Source organism: Microtus oregoni, unplaced genomic scaffold, assembly GCF_018167655.1.
Source record: "Microtus oregoni isolate MIOR12 unplaced genomic scaffold, Mior012 000008F_ref0000371, whole genome shotgun sequence".
NCBI lineage: Eukaryota > Metazoa > Chordata > Mammalia > Rodentia > Cricetidae > Microtus > Microtus oregoni.
The window spans coordinates 54,003,728-54,021,802 of record NW_024543067.1 but is presented as its reverse complement, the minus strand read 5'-3'; the positions used below and the strand labels follow the sequence as shown (position 1 = coordinate 54,021,802).

Sequence of the window (18,075 nt, the reverse complement as noted above, 5' to 3'; positions counted from 1 at the left end):
GCTTGTATTTATGTTGGATGTGTATAAATCAGTTTTACAGCTGAGGTGAAGCAGTCATTCCCCTCTATGTTTGCCTTGTCTGACACCATAGTCAATTCTCTGAATTACACTCTTGAGCTGATGTCACCCATATCAATTAGTATGTCGTTCTTATGTGTCCTACTAATCTCATTCTGGAGATCTATATAGAAACTATTGATGATATCCTCTTCCACTTCTGCTGTTGATGTATACACCTGTATAAAAGTTACGGAATATGTCCTTGCCTCAAATCAATCAGTCAAGGACAGGCCTCAATTTCTGAGTTTTTATGAACTCATGTTGATTTAAGGCTTTGTTTTCTTGGTGTCATCTTTCTCTGTTGGTCCTTTCACTCTTTCAGCTAGAAATATGCTGTTTTCTTGAATATGAAACAAGCATTTAAATTTATCCTGTAGAGTTCACTTTTAATGTTTTTGAATTATTTGATAAGATAATGTTTTCTTTTTAAAAAAATTCTCTGTTCTAAGGTTCATTTATTAATGGTTCATCTTATTGAAGATCATTTCTGTAATACTAGTGTGTATATTGTGGGGCATACTGCCTTTACCTTTCATAACATTTGTGTTTTTACATTGTGACCTGGGCATGTGACTTCCTTTCTTGCTTTGTGTCTGATGCATGACCCAGGCTTTTAGGTTGAGCATATGCAGAATGTGTTATCAGAACTAGAGATAGTCAGTGCTTGAGCTGCTCCATTGGAGCTAGGCATCTGAGTGTGGAGATGTCATAAGGGTGGGTAGGGTTAGCACTTTGCTCATTCTTAGTGAGCATAGTGCTTGAAGGCTTATCAAAATCCACAAGACAAGACAATAATAAATAAAAAAGATAATATGGAAAAATCAGTGTTCTTTCTATTTGAAGATGATACCATACTATACAAAAGAGAAAATAAAAAAAATCCTTCAAGAAGTTACTGTTTAATTGAAAAAAAAATGAATGCTCAGGTCTGGTAAACAGACAGTACACTAAAGTAACACAAATATCAGTAGCTTTCCCAATATTAACATGCTGTCAAGTCAAGGAAATATACCCATTAGTGATTAACAAAAAAAAACAAAAAAACAAAAACAAAACTGAAATCAGTAAAACCAGAATGTGACTTTACCATTGAAAACTTTAAAATATACAAAAAAAAATTGAGGTTGGTTCTAGAAGATGAGAAGACTTTCCATACTCATTACTGGGAAATTGATATTACAAAAACTCACTTCCAAAATCACAAATTCTTTACCTTCCCAACTAATTGCAATTCCAGCTTCAAAGAAATAGAAACACATTGTGAAATTCCTCTGGGATCAGAAAATATCCTGGGCAATCAAAACAATCCTGAGCAAAAAGTCAATACTAATGATGTCACCATTCCTGATTCTAATATGCATGAGACTACCATAGTAACAAAATACAGTGTAATACTTGAGTAAAAACAATAGAACTAAATTAGGACATGGGCATAACCTCATCAAGCTATAACTAACTAAAGTTTGGCAAACATACCAAGAATATACATTGTAGGAAATATAGCCTATTCAACAAATGTTTCTGGGAATACTAGATAGTCACTGTTATAATAAAGAAGTAATCCCTATTTTTCACAAAAATCAGCTTCAGATAGACAGCAGCCGTTTTCAACCAGTAAATTGTGACCCATTTGCGAATGTCAAAAGACACTTCCACTGGGGTCATCTAAGATCATAGGAAAACACAGATATTTACAATTGATTTTTAATAGTAGCAAATTTGCAATTATTAAGCTGCATTGAAAATAATTTGATGGTTGTGGTCACTGTACCATAAAGAACTGTTTTAAAGGGTTGCAGCGTGAGCAAGTTTGACAACCACTGCCTGAAGGTAAGGCCTGAAAAATTGAAGCTGCTATAGCAAAAATTAGAGTTGGTATTTCTGAATACCACCTGGTCACTCAGGTTAATACCAACAATTAAAAACTAAAGTCTTGTGAAATTAAAACCTGCAAAGAAAAGGATTAAATCAAATATAGAGAGCTTGTAGATTTTGATAACTAATCATCTTACATAAGTTTGGTATCTAGTTTATAAAAAGATGAAAAGGAAGCCAAACAGTGGTGGCACACACCTTTAATTTCAACACATGGAAGGCAGAGGCAGGCAGATCTCAGTGAGTTTAAGGTCTGCTAGTCTACAAGAACTAGTTCCAGGACAGGCTCCAAAGCTACATAGAAACCCTGTCTCAACCCCCCTAAGAAAGATAAATAGGATAATTAACAACATTAAATCAAACAACTAATTAATAAATGTGCTGGGAAATGAAAAAACATTTATCAAAAGACAAAATGCAAATGTTTGATGAACACAAAAAAATTCAACTAGACATCAAATAAATGCAAGTAAAAGCTACAATGAGATTCTATTTCATCCCAGTTAATGGCAGTCACTAGTATTTTTAAATATGCAGAAAAAGGGTTTGGTAATCTAAATATTTTTTCACTTTCTTGTCTATGAAACTGCATAAAATTTTTCTATTATAATTTTATTAATCTATAAATTATATTTCCATATACAATATAAAATTGGTATATTTTAATGGTTTTATAGATCTTTTCTATTTCTATTATGGAATTTTTTTGGTGGTGAATGAGTAGATAAAAGTTTTCTACATTCAAAAGTAAAAGTATAAACTCCAATGTGAAGATTTATAGCTTTAAAATGTCTAACTCTGCTGATGCTTACCAAATTGTATATAGATAACTTTTTACAATAAAACAATGTCCTTAACTTTTAAAATGTACAATTTTGATTATAGATGGTCTTCTTTATTGAATTGGTATCTTAAGGATTGTCATTTTTGCCCTTTTATCAAAGAGTCATAATTGAATATCATATTTACTTAAAAACTTTATCATAACTTAGCTTATTCTCCCAATAGTTCTTTCAAGTTTAAATTCCCAAATTCAGTCATTATCTCCAAATTCAGACTCAAAATATGTCTTCTATAAAAAAATTACAAAACTCAACTTGGCAAATTAACTAAGAGAACCCCTTACTTCTGTTTAGTTCATAGTGCTTGTACATATGAGAGGACAAATTTAGTTTACTATGGAAACTGTCATTTCTTATTTGTAACGGGGACATTCTCTAATGGAATATAGAACTCCCAGAATAGAAAAATCCATAACTGCATTTTCCTAAAGGTGCGGCATGCCAGATGAGTACTTCCAATTACTTGTCAGAATTCTAACCTAACATTATGAGATGTGGCCATTATCAGATATTGATCTTCTGTCGTGGGAAGAAAAGATAAAGTAATCATAATTTTAAATATACAATTCTTCTTATTTCGGGATCCCTGGATTCTGGTGATGTCATGTTGCCTTTCAGGTTGTTGGAGGAAGTCTTGCTCTGGCGCCTTCCCATCTCTTCCTTCAAATGGAGCCAGGAGAGGCCTGGTGTCTTGGTCCAGTCTTTGCTGTGACTGACTCTCTGGTTGTAACTCTTCAGTGTAGAAGCAGGAACTGTCCGGTCCAGATGGAACTTCTCAACACCGAAACATAGACGCCTGGTAGTCCAATGACGGGCGGACAAAGGGGAGAACTTGGGGGCCAGGGCGGGGACGAGTAGAACACAGTACACCCTGCCGCAAAAGCTGAAGGTGTGCGTGCTCCCTTTCGGGGTGGGGTGGGGGGGTTCCTTGAGGCCTGCCCAGTAGGCAGGTACTCACCTCTCTGGGTGGGTAGCCTTAGTGTAGGAGCAGAAAATTGTTCCTGAGCAAAGGACCTAGCAGAAAATGCAGGCTTGTGTGTGTGTGTGGGGGGGGGGGGGGGTGGTTCGTGAGTAAGAAAGCCCTGCAGAAGGAGCTGGGGGATGGGTGTTTGTGGTCTCTTCCTGGACAATCCGCCCCTGGATAGCACACACTCACCCGTCCAGATGGAACTCCTCAGTACCTAAACAGGGCCGCCTGGTAGCCCGATGATCCAGGGACAAAAGGAAAAACCGGGCAGGTGGGGCAAGATCCAGGAGAGCACAGGCACCCCTGGAGCACAAGCTGAAGATGGCCGGGCTCCCTTACAGGGGAGCTTGAGGCCTGCCCGGTAGGCAGGCACTCACCGCTCTGGGTGGGTAGCCTTAGTGTAGGAGCAGAAAACTGTTCCTGAGCAAAGGAACTAGCAGAAAATGCAGGCTTGGGGTGGGGGGATTTCCTGCTAGAATTTTTAAAGTACATGTGATAGAAAATGAGAAATTCATCCTGCCAAAGGAAGTCAGTAGAAGTCAATATCTTTAAAAAACAGATATTGAAAAAACATTGCTGAAAGGGCATTCAAATGTTTTCACTCAATTACCAAAAAAATAGGGGAACAGAATGGACACACAAATGAAACTAACAAAACTGACTTTCCATTCTTGTAACTATGTTACAAAGGACACTGTTGTGGGACAATTGTCTTTTATCCTGTTACTTCTATTATTTTTAATAAAACGCAGATTTGCCAGTAGCCAGGCAGGAAGTATATGCAGGGCAACAAGAATTCTGGGAAGAGGGAAGTTTGGGTCTGCAGTCGTGACCATGACAGAGCTGCAGAGGAAGAAAGACGTTACTGCCTCGCCTAAAAAGGTACCAAGCAACATAGCTAGCAGAAAAGAATAATGAGCTAATATAAGTTATAAGAATAACTTGATAGGAAGAGCCTGAGATACTGGGCTAATCAGTTTATAATTGATATAGACCTCTGTATTAATCTTTGGGACTTAACAGCTGTGAAATGTGGTGAGACAGAAATTTCTATCAATTGGACACTCTTTCAGATCAATACTTTCTTTTAGTCAGTGTCTTTTTCAAGGCAATTTTAACATCTTTGTTCCTCAAGCTGTATATTAAAGGATTCAGCAGAGGAACTGTATTGGTATAAAAGACAGAAGATATTTTACCTTTATCCATTGACATGGCAGAGGAGGGTTTGAGATACATAAATGCACCTGACGCAAAGAATAGAGAAACAGCAATTATGTGGGAACTGCAGGTGTTGAAGGCATTGAACCTGTTTTCAGTGGAGTTTATATGGAAAATATTGGAGAGGATGAAACCATAAGAAATAAAGATGGTGATGCTGGGCACAATGATGTTGATACCCACGACAACAGAAACCCCCAGCTCATTGATATAAGTACTGGTGCAGGAGAGCTGAAGCAAAGGGAGGATATCACAAAAGTAGTGATTGATGGTGTTTGCACCACAGAAAATCAGTCTCAAGATGCATCCAGTTTGAGCCATGGCACCAGAAAATACCATCAAATATGAACCAAGCATAAGGTTCAAACATAAATTAGGAGACATGATAATATTATACAAGAGTGGATTACAGATGGCCACATAGCGATCATAGGCCATTGAGGTTAGCACATAACACTCAGAAATAGAGAAAAAGCTGATAAAGAAAAGCTGGGTCATGCATCCACTATAAGAAATAATGTTTTTCTCTGATATAAAGCTCATTAACATTTGGGGTGAAAACGCAGATGAATAGCAGAGGTCAACAAAGGACAAGTTAAAGAGGAAGTAGTACATCGGGGTGTGAAGATGAGAATTCAGTGCAATCAAGATGATCAATCCGAGATTTCCCAACACAGTGACCACGTACATCACCAGAAAGAGGATGAAGAGTGGACACTGGAGATCAGGCTCCTTTGTTAATCCCACCAGAAAAAATTCAGTCACTGAAGAGCTATTTTTGGGAGCCATTCTTTAAAGGAATCTACGCACACAGTCAAGAAGAATCATGTTAGAGAGAAATGCAGCGATTCCCACAACAGCCTTGCATGTAACATAACTTACCTAATGGTTATGTTTTTCTTATCCAAATTCTTTTGGCATACACACACATATATAATATTATTTCATATTTGCCCTGTTCATATTCACTCTTCCTCCCCCAAATATTCACAGATCCATCCTTCTTCACTACCTACCTTACTGTATTATCCTTTTTTATTCATCAGGCTAATTTGTGCTGTCTATATATTGTTGAAAATGTAGACTTTCACTAGGACACTTGACTTACCAGAGGGTATTCTCTTAGAGAAGCCTGACTCTTCCTCTCCCAGAATCTGAAAACTGCCGTTAGCTCTTAGCTAAAATTGTGACTTCTTACCCAGCTCTTCTTTAAATGCTAAGGTTGGCTTGTAATGCACCTGTAAGCTTGTATATGTAACTACTATTCTGTGTCCAGAAAACATTTTTTCTTTATATTCATCTATCCCCTGGCTCTTATGCTCTTTCTGCCCTCAGTTATCAACAAGAACAATAACAAAGTACAATATTAAATCCATCCCACAGATGACTATTAATACTACAATATGAAAAGGTAACTCCTGAAAGCCAAGGAATATTAAATATGAGAGCAGTACCAAGAGAGACTCATCATTCTCATCATCAATGTTTCCATGTCTTGAATTGTCCCCTCATTGCTGATATTGAATGTATACACCCTGGCAACATGTGCTGTTCTAACACATGCTAGACCTTGAAAGCTGAGATTAGTACATTGTTCTAAATATTCAGAAGTAGTTTCGCTAATCCTATGTCAAAGATAGAAAAAAACATGAAAGTAGAGTAATTTGGTTCTGTCCAAAGAGGAGGAACCACATAAATCTTCTGCCTTTCTTAAAGTCATCAGTGTATCTTCACAGTCTGCATGACCCACTTTAAATGGATACTTACAACACTCTCACCTGAGTCTCAATACTCCATACTAAGAAAAAGTGACTTGCATCCTAGATCTCTGAAATTTAGTCTTACAGAAAATAATAATATAAATTTACTTCTGAACTTTCCATTTATTACATAAAATATACAATATTTTCTCATTGCTTACTTACTTGGATGATCCCGGAAGAGCAATGAAATTACAGAGACATTTATAGAATGTATCTAGTCAGTGTCTCCAAACTAAAAGCCATAACTTGTTATCATAACTTACAGCCATCTCAAGTAGCGGAGAAATTTTTTCACACATTTACCTTTGATAAGTAAGAGTTTTAATGTGCAATTAATGAGTTCTAATACACTCAGTATTAAACAGGGTAGATAATCACACAAAATTCTCAAAAGAGCAATTTTTATGTGTAATATGGAAATAAGTAGTTTACGACTGTTCCTTAGACATTAGTCTTTCATCATTTCCTAAGGGTTTTCATTTTAATTCAGGTTTTTCCTTCGCTTTAGGGATTGGAAATCCCCCAGGGAAATTGAAAATATTTTTTTTTATAATTCATCAAGATTATTGAGAAAGAATTGCAGTACCTTACTTCATTAACACAGAAAATAAACAACAGTTATGAACTCATTAAATCTCAAAGGAACTATGAGGAATTTGAAAATTAATTGTGAGTTCCCTTCATCCTGACCTGCCATGAAACCAGCCTCTGTAAATCTGATAGGGAAAAATAAGCTAGCTTCTAACTATGCACTGTTCTTGACATTGCACTACGAACTAAGAATGAAAACTTAATCTTAGAAAATGTATGTGATGTACATATACATATTCAATGTCACATTTTGTTCACAGATTATCCATAGTATAATTTTCTGTCTAGCCTGTTCATAGGTTTTTCAGGACAACATAGTATATACTATGATCCCAAATGCCACTAAGAAAGGTATGGTGATTGAGATTGGCTGATTGCACACTTAATACTCTTAGGTCAATATAGGGATAAATGTTGAAAATTGTTGCCTACTGATTTCTGCCTATAGATGAAAGAAGTGCATGATACTTCCAATGCACAAAAACATCCTCGGATAAAGCAGATGTACATCTTTTAAGTGACTTTTTAAAAAGTATTATTTTCCAACCTACTAATGAGGACATGTTTCCTTATATTTATGTCTTAGTAATTTCTTTCAAAAAAGATTGGTAGAAACCAATTATGAGCGAGTACATCCCATGTTCATCTTTTTGGGTCTGGGATACCTCACTCAGGATAGTGTTTTCTATTTCCATCCATTTGCATGCAAAATTCGAGAAGTCATTGTTTTTTACCACAGCGTAGTACTCTAGCGTGTATATATTCCATACTTTCTTCATCCATTCTTCGATTGAAGGGCATCTAGGTTGTTTCCAGGTTCTGGCTATTACAAATAATACTTCTATGAACATAGTTGAACAAATGCTTTTGTCATATGATAGAGCATCTCTTGGGTATATTCCCAGGAGTGGTATTGCTGGGTCCAGGGGTAAGTTGATCCCGAATTTCCTGAGAAACCGAAACACTGACTTCCACAGTGGTTGCACAAGATTGCATTCCCACCAGCAATGGATGAGGGTACCCGTTCCTCCACAGCCTCCCCATAAATAAGGGCCACGGAGTCTACAATTGGTGAACCTAAAGAAGCTAAGTAAGAAGGTGAACCCAAGGAAAAACATATAGTTATCCTCTTGGCTAAGGGAAGTAGACCAAATTGCCGGGGAGAAAATTGGGAGCTTGGGGGTGGGGTGGGATGGGGGTAAGGGGAGATGGGGAGAGAAAAGGTAGAAGAGAAGGAGGGGGGACTTGGGGAAACAGGAGAATTGGGATAAAGGAATGGTGGATAGGGGAGCACGGATCCACAATTCTTAGTTAAGGGAGCCACTTTAGGGTGGGCAAGAGACTTGACCCTAGAGGGGCTCCCAAGTGCCCAAGATGAGGTACCCAGTTAGTTCCTTGGGCAGCTGAGGATTGGAATCCTGAATTGACCCTATCCTAGAGCAATACTGACGAATATCTTGCATATCATCATAGAACCTTCATCTGGTGATGGATAGGGATAGAGACAGAGACCCACACAGGAGCACTGGACTGAACTCCCAAGGTCCCAATGAGGAGCAGAAGGAGGGAGAACATGAGCAAAGAAGTCGGGACCCCGAGGCGTGCATCCACCCACTGAGACAGTGGAGCTGATCTACTGGGAGCTCACCAAGGCCAGCTGGACTGTGACTGAAAAAGCATGGGATAAAACCGGACTCTCTGAACATGGCGAACAATGAGGGCTGATGAGAAGCCAAGGACAATGGCAGGGGGTTTTGATCCTACTTAATGTGCTGGCTTTGTGGGAGCCTAGCCAGTTTGGATGTTCACCTTCCTAGATATGGACGGAGTGGGGAGGACCTAGGACTTACCACAGGGCAGGGAACCCGGACTGCTCTGTGGACTGGAGAGGGAGGGGGAGAGGAGTGGGGGGAGGGGAAGAAGGGTGGGAGGAGGGGGAGAAGGGTGGGAGGAGGGAGAGGGAAATGGGACCCTGGGAGGAGGTGGAAACTTGTTTTTTGTTTATGTTTTTTTTCTTCTTTTCTCAATAATAAAAAAAAAGATTGGTAGATTTTATTGTTTCTGCTCTCTTTTGGGCTGCATTAGGATGCATTAGCATATATGTTTACTGTCTTCATTTCCTCTTCATACTATTCATGGTTAGTTTATTTAAATGCAGTTTGTACTTAAATGTTAATATTTTAGTTAGTTTAATGTTTATATTAATTATAGGATTTTATTTTTTTCAATAGAACTTTTGGTAGAAAGGTCCTTATCCTCTTAAAAGAGAAATCATCCTTCGAGATATCTATTTTAATAGCACAATAGCAGTTGTTGGATTTTCATGCCCAATGATTCTTTTCTAGAACTATCAATGCTGTATTGAATAAAAATTTCAAAGGGGTTATCAATGAAAGGTTTATCATAGATTCCTTGCTTCTTATTTTACACAATACCCTCATTCTATTAAGATTTTTATTTTTAGAATTACCTATTTTTTTACAGCACATTTTTCTTTCTCAATTGTTTATGTGTCTACATATGTATTTGGTCTATGTACTTGTTTTATCGGAGTTTGTGGTATATATAATTTGTGTGTATGTGCATACACAGGTACATATACATACACATTTAACTATATATGCATGCATATGGAGGCTGTACCTTCTGACTTATGTGTATCTAGTTCTCTAGACCAATGCTTATCCAGGGTGATGAGCTACAAAATACTCTAACACAGTATTATATGGCTCAACCAAAGTTACTAAGCACAGAGTACTCTAGGAACTTCAACTGGAACTGAAACACCACATTTAGATTCTGTAATTATACTTTAGGACAACTATGGAAATCGAGCAATCCTCTATATGTTAAACATACCCTACAGTGAAATAAATGGCTGCTGAGGAAGACAAAGCCCGAGAGGCTGCTGGGATTGCTTTGCTGGGGTCAGTCCAAAGCCTGAGCTTAGGGGTAAGCAAGGGTGGCCACAGAGGCAATGGCTGACAGGAAAGATGTAGGTTGCTTTCATGACTCTAAAGTCAGATCTTAGTGCCAGTGCCAGATGCCTGGTTTCAGCTTCCTTAATTGAGATTTTAAAGAAACAGTGGAAGTCCTCTGAATATTATCTGAGCTACACACATGACATTTACACTTATCCACACTAAAAAAATGTTATGTTTATTTCCTAGCACAGCTCCTGACTCATTGAATAAATAACTATGTGGACCTGAGAAATGCCAGCCTTATTTCTCCTCTGGAAATAAAAAAAATAAACACATTCAAAAATGAAAACTCAAGTGCCAACAATGGTCCTCTAAAGTGTAGTACTTGCTTAGTGCATGTGAATCTCCAAGTTCTATATCCAGAGGTCTAAAACAATAACAGTGATAATAATAGCACATACTTTAGGGAATTGGAAGATGTATAAGTAATTAAGGGCTCTTCCTACTCACATATAGGACATCCATTTGGCTCCCAACTCCCATCACAAGTAACGCAAAATCATCTGTTATTCCTGCTCTATGAAATCCAGAGTCCTCTTCTAGACTCCATGTGTATCTTCACACTTAGACATGCGTGCATACCAGTGAACACACACAAACATACACACACACACACACACACACACACATACACACACACGCAGAAAATAAAGCTTTAAAAATAAATACATATTTGAAAAAGTTCATTAAGGAAAGGATTTATTGAGAAAAAGCAGTTTAACTGAGAAAATAAAATAATCCAGACTGAAAACTAGATATAAATTCAATGTTTGGATCTGGTATACAGATCTGCAGAGAATATATAACTATATGTCCCATTGTTTCTTTTGATTTGATTCTGCTAGATTATTTCCAGTAACGCAAATCTTTTATACTTGAGATTCTTCCTGACAACATTATTGTTCACATAAATGACAATCTAATTAAAGTTTTATAATATTTTACTAGAAACTCAGCATTAATATGTTTGAATAAAGAATGCACTGAAGCACATTTGTATAAAACAAATAACTTGTAATGGGTATGTGTTGTTATAAACAGGGTATTTACTATATACCTGATCCTTTCAATTACTGCTTTTTATGTGTCTTACTAATGATCAGACTGAAAAATTCACATGTTAGATAAGTACATTACCACTGAGTTTTAGACTAGCTTGCCTCATCTCTCCATCCCTCTATCCTCTATTTCAAATTTGACTTTCAGACATTTTTTTTCTAAGTTGCCCTGGTTAGACTGGTACTGATCAATAGACAAGGTAGGCCTCAACTTTACCATCATTTTATCTCAGCTTCCTGAATAAATGGAATAGGCAGTAGCCCTCATCAGCCAATGGCTATGTAATCCTTCCTGATAGAAACTTCATCCATTTGTGCCTTATCCACCTGATTTTGTTGTAATAATTTTCTGGAGTTTGCATTATAGATCAAGAACTTAAGTGAGACTTCATTTTCTCCACCCTGCCAAAGAAATGGCCTAGAAAAGTGCAAAAGGTGTGAAATTGGTCCTAGAATAGTATCAGCAATGTCTGAAACTAGCCTGGTATACATCAATGCACAGAAGAGCAAAGGAGGAGGAAGAGACCCCAGTCAATTCTGCCAAACATTTGGACCACTGATATTATGACCAAGGACTAATAATGAAAGATGAAATCAGAAAATCAATTTTTAGAATAACAGTAAGTAAAAAAGTAAGTAAATAAGTAAAAGTCCACTCAAAAACAGTAATTTATTTTCTGTTTTTGTAACAAGTATTTCCAAGTTAAAACCAAGAATATTAATACAGGAACAAGTAATAGGCCAGTGTAAATGGTAAATTAAATTTCATGTATTTAGAAATCTCCGGTACCTGAAATAGACAACACATCTCTTACAAGGCAAAAATAACTAAATACTGAGTTAAAGGCTAGAAATGGCAAAATGACAAATTGTAACTCAAGATATACTTTTAAATCTGCTATGGATATTTTGTGCTTTCTAATTCTCTATTTCTTCTAAAAGACATTGTTTTAATTTGTTCACCAAAAATTCAACCTTAAAAAAAATCCTTATCTTCTAGCTGTACCTTGATCATGAAAGTTTCTAGAAATAGTTTAGGGATTTCATTTTTTCTTGGTAGGATAAGCTGCAAGTTATTGAATAGCAAAGTTAAACTCAAAGAGGGCCTAAAGGCAATTTTTGAATTTCTTGGCTTTCATGTACAATTCTCATACAGATTTTAAGTTACATTTGCAACTTGGATTATAATATGCCTTTGGTTTCTAAAAGACTTAAAATTTTATACAAATTTCTCTTTGGGAAAATATTCCCTCTGGCAGAGGTGGAAATATAACCTTTAATTTACCCAATTATTTAGATCTCTATAGAGCAATATGTTGTAGGGTCCCTTGCCTCTCCACTCACTTTAATCATGAACTTCTAGTTGAATATACTCCAAGCCTCCTAATTACTTTCTCTGAAAAAATTCAAGGATTTTAGTAAATGAGTTCAAGTCTTGTAACCTACAGAATGCTAAAAAGAAATATTTTAAAGGAATTTAAAATATATACTTCCCTGCTCCCATATCCACCCTTCCTTTATCCCAACCATCCCATTCCCCCAAGCTCTCCCCCATCCTCCCATTCTCACTTTTCTCTCCTCATCTCCCCTTTCCCCCAACCCACCCCACCCCCCAGTTCCTAATTTTTGCCCAGCAATCTTGTCTACTTCCAATATCCAGGAGGATAACTGTATGTTTTTCTTTGGGTTCACTTTCTTATTTAGCTTCTTTAGGATCATGAATTATAGGCTCAATGTCCTTTATTTATGGCTAGAAAAAAAATATGAGTGAGTACATCCCATGTTCCTCTTTTTGGGTCTGAGTTACCTCACTCAGGATTGTGTTTTCTATTTCCATCCATTTGCATGCAAAATTCAAGATGTCATTGTTTTTTATCACTGAGTAGTACACTAATATGTATATATTCCACACTTTCTTCATCCATTCTTCCATTGAAGGGCATCTAGGTTGTTTCCAGGTTCTGACTATTACAAATAATGCTGCTATGAACATAGCTGAGCAAATACTTTTGTTGTATGATAGGGCATCTCTTGGGTATATTCCCAAGAGTGGTATTGCTGGGTCCTGGGGTAGGTTGATCCCGAATTTCCTGAGAAACCGCCACACTGATATCCAAAGTGGTTGCACATGTTTGCATCCCCACCAGCAATGGATGAGTGTACCCATTTCTCCACATCCTCTTCAGCAAAGGCTATCATTGGTGTTTTTGGTTTTAGCCATTCTGACAGGTGTAAGATGGTATCTCAAAGTTGTTTTGATTTGCACTTCCCTGATCGCTAAGGAGGATGAGCATGACCTTACGTGTCTTTTGGCCAATTGAACTTCTGTTGAGAATTCTCTGCCAGCACCATTTGTTGAAGATGCTCTCTTTCTTCCATTGTATACATTTAGCTCCTTTATCTAAAATGAAGTGTTCATTGGTTTGTGGGTTAAAATCTGTGTCTTCGGTTCCATTGTTCGACTTCTCTGTTTATATGCCAATAAGAAGCTGTTTTCAATATTGTAGCTCCGTAATAGAGTTTGAAATCAGGGATGGTAATGCCTCCAGATGTTCCTTTATTGAGAATCAAATTCTTTGCCAAGGTTGTTACTTCTAAAACCCACTGGACACTTCGATCTGAGAAACTAGTCCAGTCAGTAATGAGGCTTATAATTTCATTATCTCAATACTATATTTTAGAAGAAAAATATTTTTATTTTATTAAATGCAATTTATATATTTATCTCCTGTAGGTTTTACTTTTAATGTCATACTTTATTTTGTCTATTCCTAAATCATAAATCTTTTCTCTTTTATTGTCTTCAATAAGTCTTAAATTTCAATGTTTGTGTTTACATAACTCACTGTGTGAAATTTTTTGTTGCAATATGAGAAACATATTCACATATTTTTCCTTCTGTTTTTCAAAATATTTTATATTTATTGTATCCTCATTATTTGAAAGCCTTTTATTTATCATTAATTTATATATATTTTTCAAGATCAATTAGCCTAATATATAATAGTAAGGACTTTTACTATTATGTTCAGTATCACAGTTCAGTTGAAACATTCTGCTGGGTCCTTGGTGGCACAAGGCTTAAATCTCTGCACTCTGGAAACAGAGGCAGACACGTCTTTGAGTTAGACACCAGCCTGGTCTACAGAGCAAATTACAGGACAGCTGAGGCTACACAGAGAAACCCTATCTCTAAAAAACAAAACAACAACAAAAATACATTCCAGGACCTAGACAATTCTATTTTCTGTAGATAGCTAATGTTCATTTCGGCATTGAACACGAAATATTACTGAGCATGTATGTATCGTGACTGAAATAATGGAAGTAAATCATTTATGATCATGGACTCATCCAAAACAAATGAAAAGTACCAAAAATTATGAATAGTTTCAACCAGGGATCATAACTTTCACAAATATTTCAGGAGATCAGCTTAGATAGGGAATGTTAACATTCTCTTAATAACAATTTTTGTTCTTTAAGAATTTAACATACATTTATAAACTGAAACAATCATATCTATCTTCAAGTTACCTCATCAGCTTGGATATTTAACTTTTGAGTAGATTCTCCTCTGCTTTCCAGCAGCAGTACCACATCCAAATTCTTAAAAACATTGTGTTGAGATTTTAAATAATTGAATCTTCACCAACACTTGTCTGTTTTCTTTTGTTTTGTCTTACAAAGATCTGCAGGATTAGCATCTGATAATAGTTTTGGTTTAAATGTTTCTATTGACTAATGATGGTGAGAACTGGTAATGAGCTCATTGAAAATTGCATTTTTTTCTGTGGACATGTATAGACAATACATGGCTCTTTTCATTAGCAGGTTGTCATTATGGACTAAGAAGAGTTATCTGTATAGTCTATGGTTGTAAAATATTCTGCTCAGTGGTTCAGCAATTACCTTTCTCATTGCTGAGACAAAATATATGGGAACAACTACATAAAGGAAAGGGGGATTATATGGCTCACAGACAAGGGTAAAGAGTATCATGATGGGGAATTGAGGTGGCAGAAGTGATGGTCAGGTGGCCACACTGGACACAGTCAGTAAAGAGAAAGGTTTGTCACTGCTCTACTTATTTTATCCTTCTCAATCAGTCTGAAGCCAGTCCATATAATAGTGCAGCTAGAACCAGACTATATCTTTCCACCTCTCTTAACTCAATCTAGAAACTCTTGGACAGCATGACAAGGAGGCTGACTCCCAGGTGATTATAGATCTGCTTAAGTCAATGGTATATACTCTCATAAGTGGACAGTTTTACCTACGTGAGAGAAGTGTACTCATGGTGAATCTCCTCTATTTTTCTATGGCTCCCTGTGTTTTCGTGTTACTGTATAGAAGTCATCACCACTTGTGAGACTGAGTTTTTGGCAGTATTTTTCCTATAAACGCTTTAAAAAAAACTTAATTCTGGGTATTTGACACACTTGGAATAAGTGATATGCAGTGTCTATTGTGGGTCCTATATAATTTACTTGCATGTCTACTTTCAAGTTATCTCTACTTGAAAAGAGTCCCCATCCCACCTGACATAAGTTCTTGGAAACTTCTTCGAATGTTCCTTAAAGCTTCATCTCAGAACTTGTTTCTGGGTTTTCTATTCCATCTCTTTTTTTAACCACTCTATAGGCAGTGGGAACTAGTAGAATGGGACCTATAAATAAGGTGGGCTATAGTCTCATGCAATAGACAATGGTTAGAATATCAGATAATTTATACTTTAAGAGTTAAAAAGAGTTGTTTGAGTAAACTGTGTAAGCACAAGTAGAAACCACATGTGACACAGATATGTTTTTCCATAGAGGCATATAAACAATTGCCAGTTGTAATGAATAATATGAGATTGATTCACAGATATCTGCTACACCTGGGAGGGCACAAAAGCATATTCCATAAATAGTTCTGTATTTTTGAAGAAACTAAAGTCATAAGATCCTTGTCTTGCTTTCTTGGAGTATTTCTAGAAGCACTCAGAATTCTCCTTGAATGACTTTATTCTTAGACAGTATTCCAACACGCTTATATCTCCTTACCACAATGTTTGGATCACCATATAGGCTTTTAATAAGTTTTGAAATTTGGATGTGGGAGTAATCTATATTTTTCTCAATGGTTGCTTAGTATATTCATAGTTTATTGATATTTATGAATGTTAATATTAAAATGTCATTGGGATGTGATAGGTATAGCACTGGTTCTACTGACAAGCTTTGAAAAAGTATTGACAACACTAGTAAGTTTTCTGACCACTTATTAAAAGTTGTGCTTTCTGTGTGGTTATCTCATTAATTTCTTAAAGCAGGGTTTTTTGGTTTTCTCCACAAATTTTTTCAGCTGTGTGGTTAATTCCTCATTAGTTACATTTTGTGGTGTGATATGTGCCTATTTCTGTTGTGTGGGTGCACATGTATGTGTGTAGGCATGCGGGTGGCAAGAGCATGTGCTTGTATGACTGTGGAAGCATTATATCAACCATGATATATCTAAGTTATGAGCAAAGTATATTTATTTGAATTAATACCTTCACTTCTTTTAACAATGTTAGACGGTTTTCAGTGTACATTTGTTGAGGTCTTTTATTATGAAAAATACTTTAATTCTTCAATATTTTATTCTTATTTTTGGTACATAGAATTATTCAATTTCTCATTAGATTTTAATTGTTAACAAATGGAGTATGCATATTAATTTTCTGTGGATATAGGTAAGTAGTCGAGTGTTGATTGCCTTGGCGGGTTACTTAGTCTAGGGTTAGTAACCCACCCGGCAGTCAGTTATTCCAGGGTCACAGAGAGGCACTACCTGGAAGATATGAGCTAGGAAAGCGGAAGGAGGCTAAGCAAAGTAACCCGCCAAGGCAATCAACAGTGGCTCCCGAACAGGGACTCGGAGCACGGTCAACTTTCGGACTACGACGCGCAGTCCCGGGACAACAACAAGAAGAAAAAAGAAGATTCTGCGGCTGTAGAACTTGGACAGATCTGCAGAATGAGGTAGGCGCAGGATCACTGTCGTCCAAAAAGATATGGGACTTTCAAAGGAAGAGAAATTCATACAGGAATTTAATCAATCACTCAGGGAGAGAGGAGTAAGAGTCAAAAACAGAGATTCATGTGTTTGCCTTATGTGTTTGCTTGCAGACTCAAAAGGGAGTCCCTCGAGATGCGAGAAGTTAGGGTACAATCCACACAGCTATGCCTGCCAAGCAGGCTGGCTGCTAGGGCTAGAGAGCCTATGTCTTTAAACCCCTGCCATATGGAGCGAAAGTTGACAGGCAGGTTTGCTATACAGGAATCTAGATTCAAAAAGCTGCAGCTTCATTTAGGACAGTAAATATGCTTCTTTTCCATTTTAAAAATCTTGCTTCTTGGTCAAAAATCTTTAGTTTGTAGGTGTATAAGTTTATATCTAAGGTAGATTAATTTCAGTACTATGTTTCTGTAAAAAAGTTTTAAAATCAAAGATTGTGATACATTCAGAGGATTTTTAGAGTTGTTTAGGCTATCCTGAGTTTTTATTTCTTTCGTATAAGGTTGGGGATTGTTCTTTTGAGTTCTATATTGTTCTTTTGAGTTCTGTGAAAAGTTTTGCTATAATTTTAATGAACATTTACATTAAATCTATATGTGAGTTCTGTGAGGAATGTTGCTATAATTTTTAATGGACATTTACACTGAATCTGTAAACTGCTTTCAGTGAAAT

The 18,075-nt window shown here is 36.6% G+C and overlaps 1 protein-coding gene across 2 annotated transcripts; it reads right to left on the bottom strand.

The window, feature by feature from the left end:
* Positions 1-4,818: 4,818 nt before the first annotated feature.
* Positions 4,819-8,011, bottom strand: LOC121451638 (olfactory receptor 8B3-like). 2 transcript variants are annotated; one of them, XM_041657337.1, is made up of 2 exons: positions 7,987-8,011; positions 4,819-5,726 (listed from the first exon to the last, which is right to left on the bottom strand). In XM_041657337.1, the coding sequence occupies exons 1-2, from the start codon at positions 8,009-8,011 to the stop codon at positions 4,819-4,821; spliced, it is 933 nt and encodes a 310-aa protein (XP_041513271.1). The 2 variants fall into 2 exon arrangements, with proteins under 2 accessions (XP_041513271.1, XP_041513270.1); XM_041657336.1 differs by lacking the exon at positions 7,987-8,011 and adding an exon at positions 7,161-7,174 and having other exon boundaries at positions 4,819-5,752.
* Between the last annotated feature and the right edge of the window lie 10,064 nt (positions 8,012-18,075).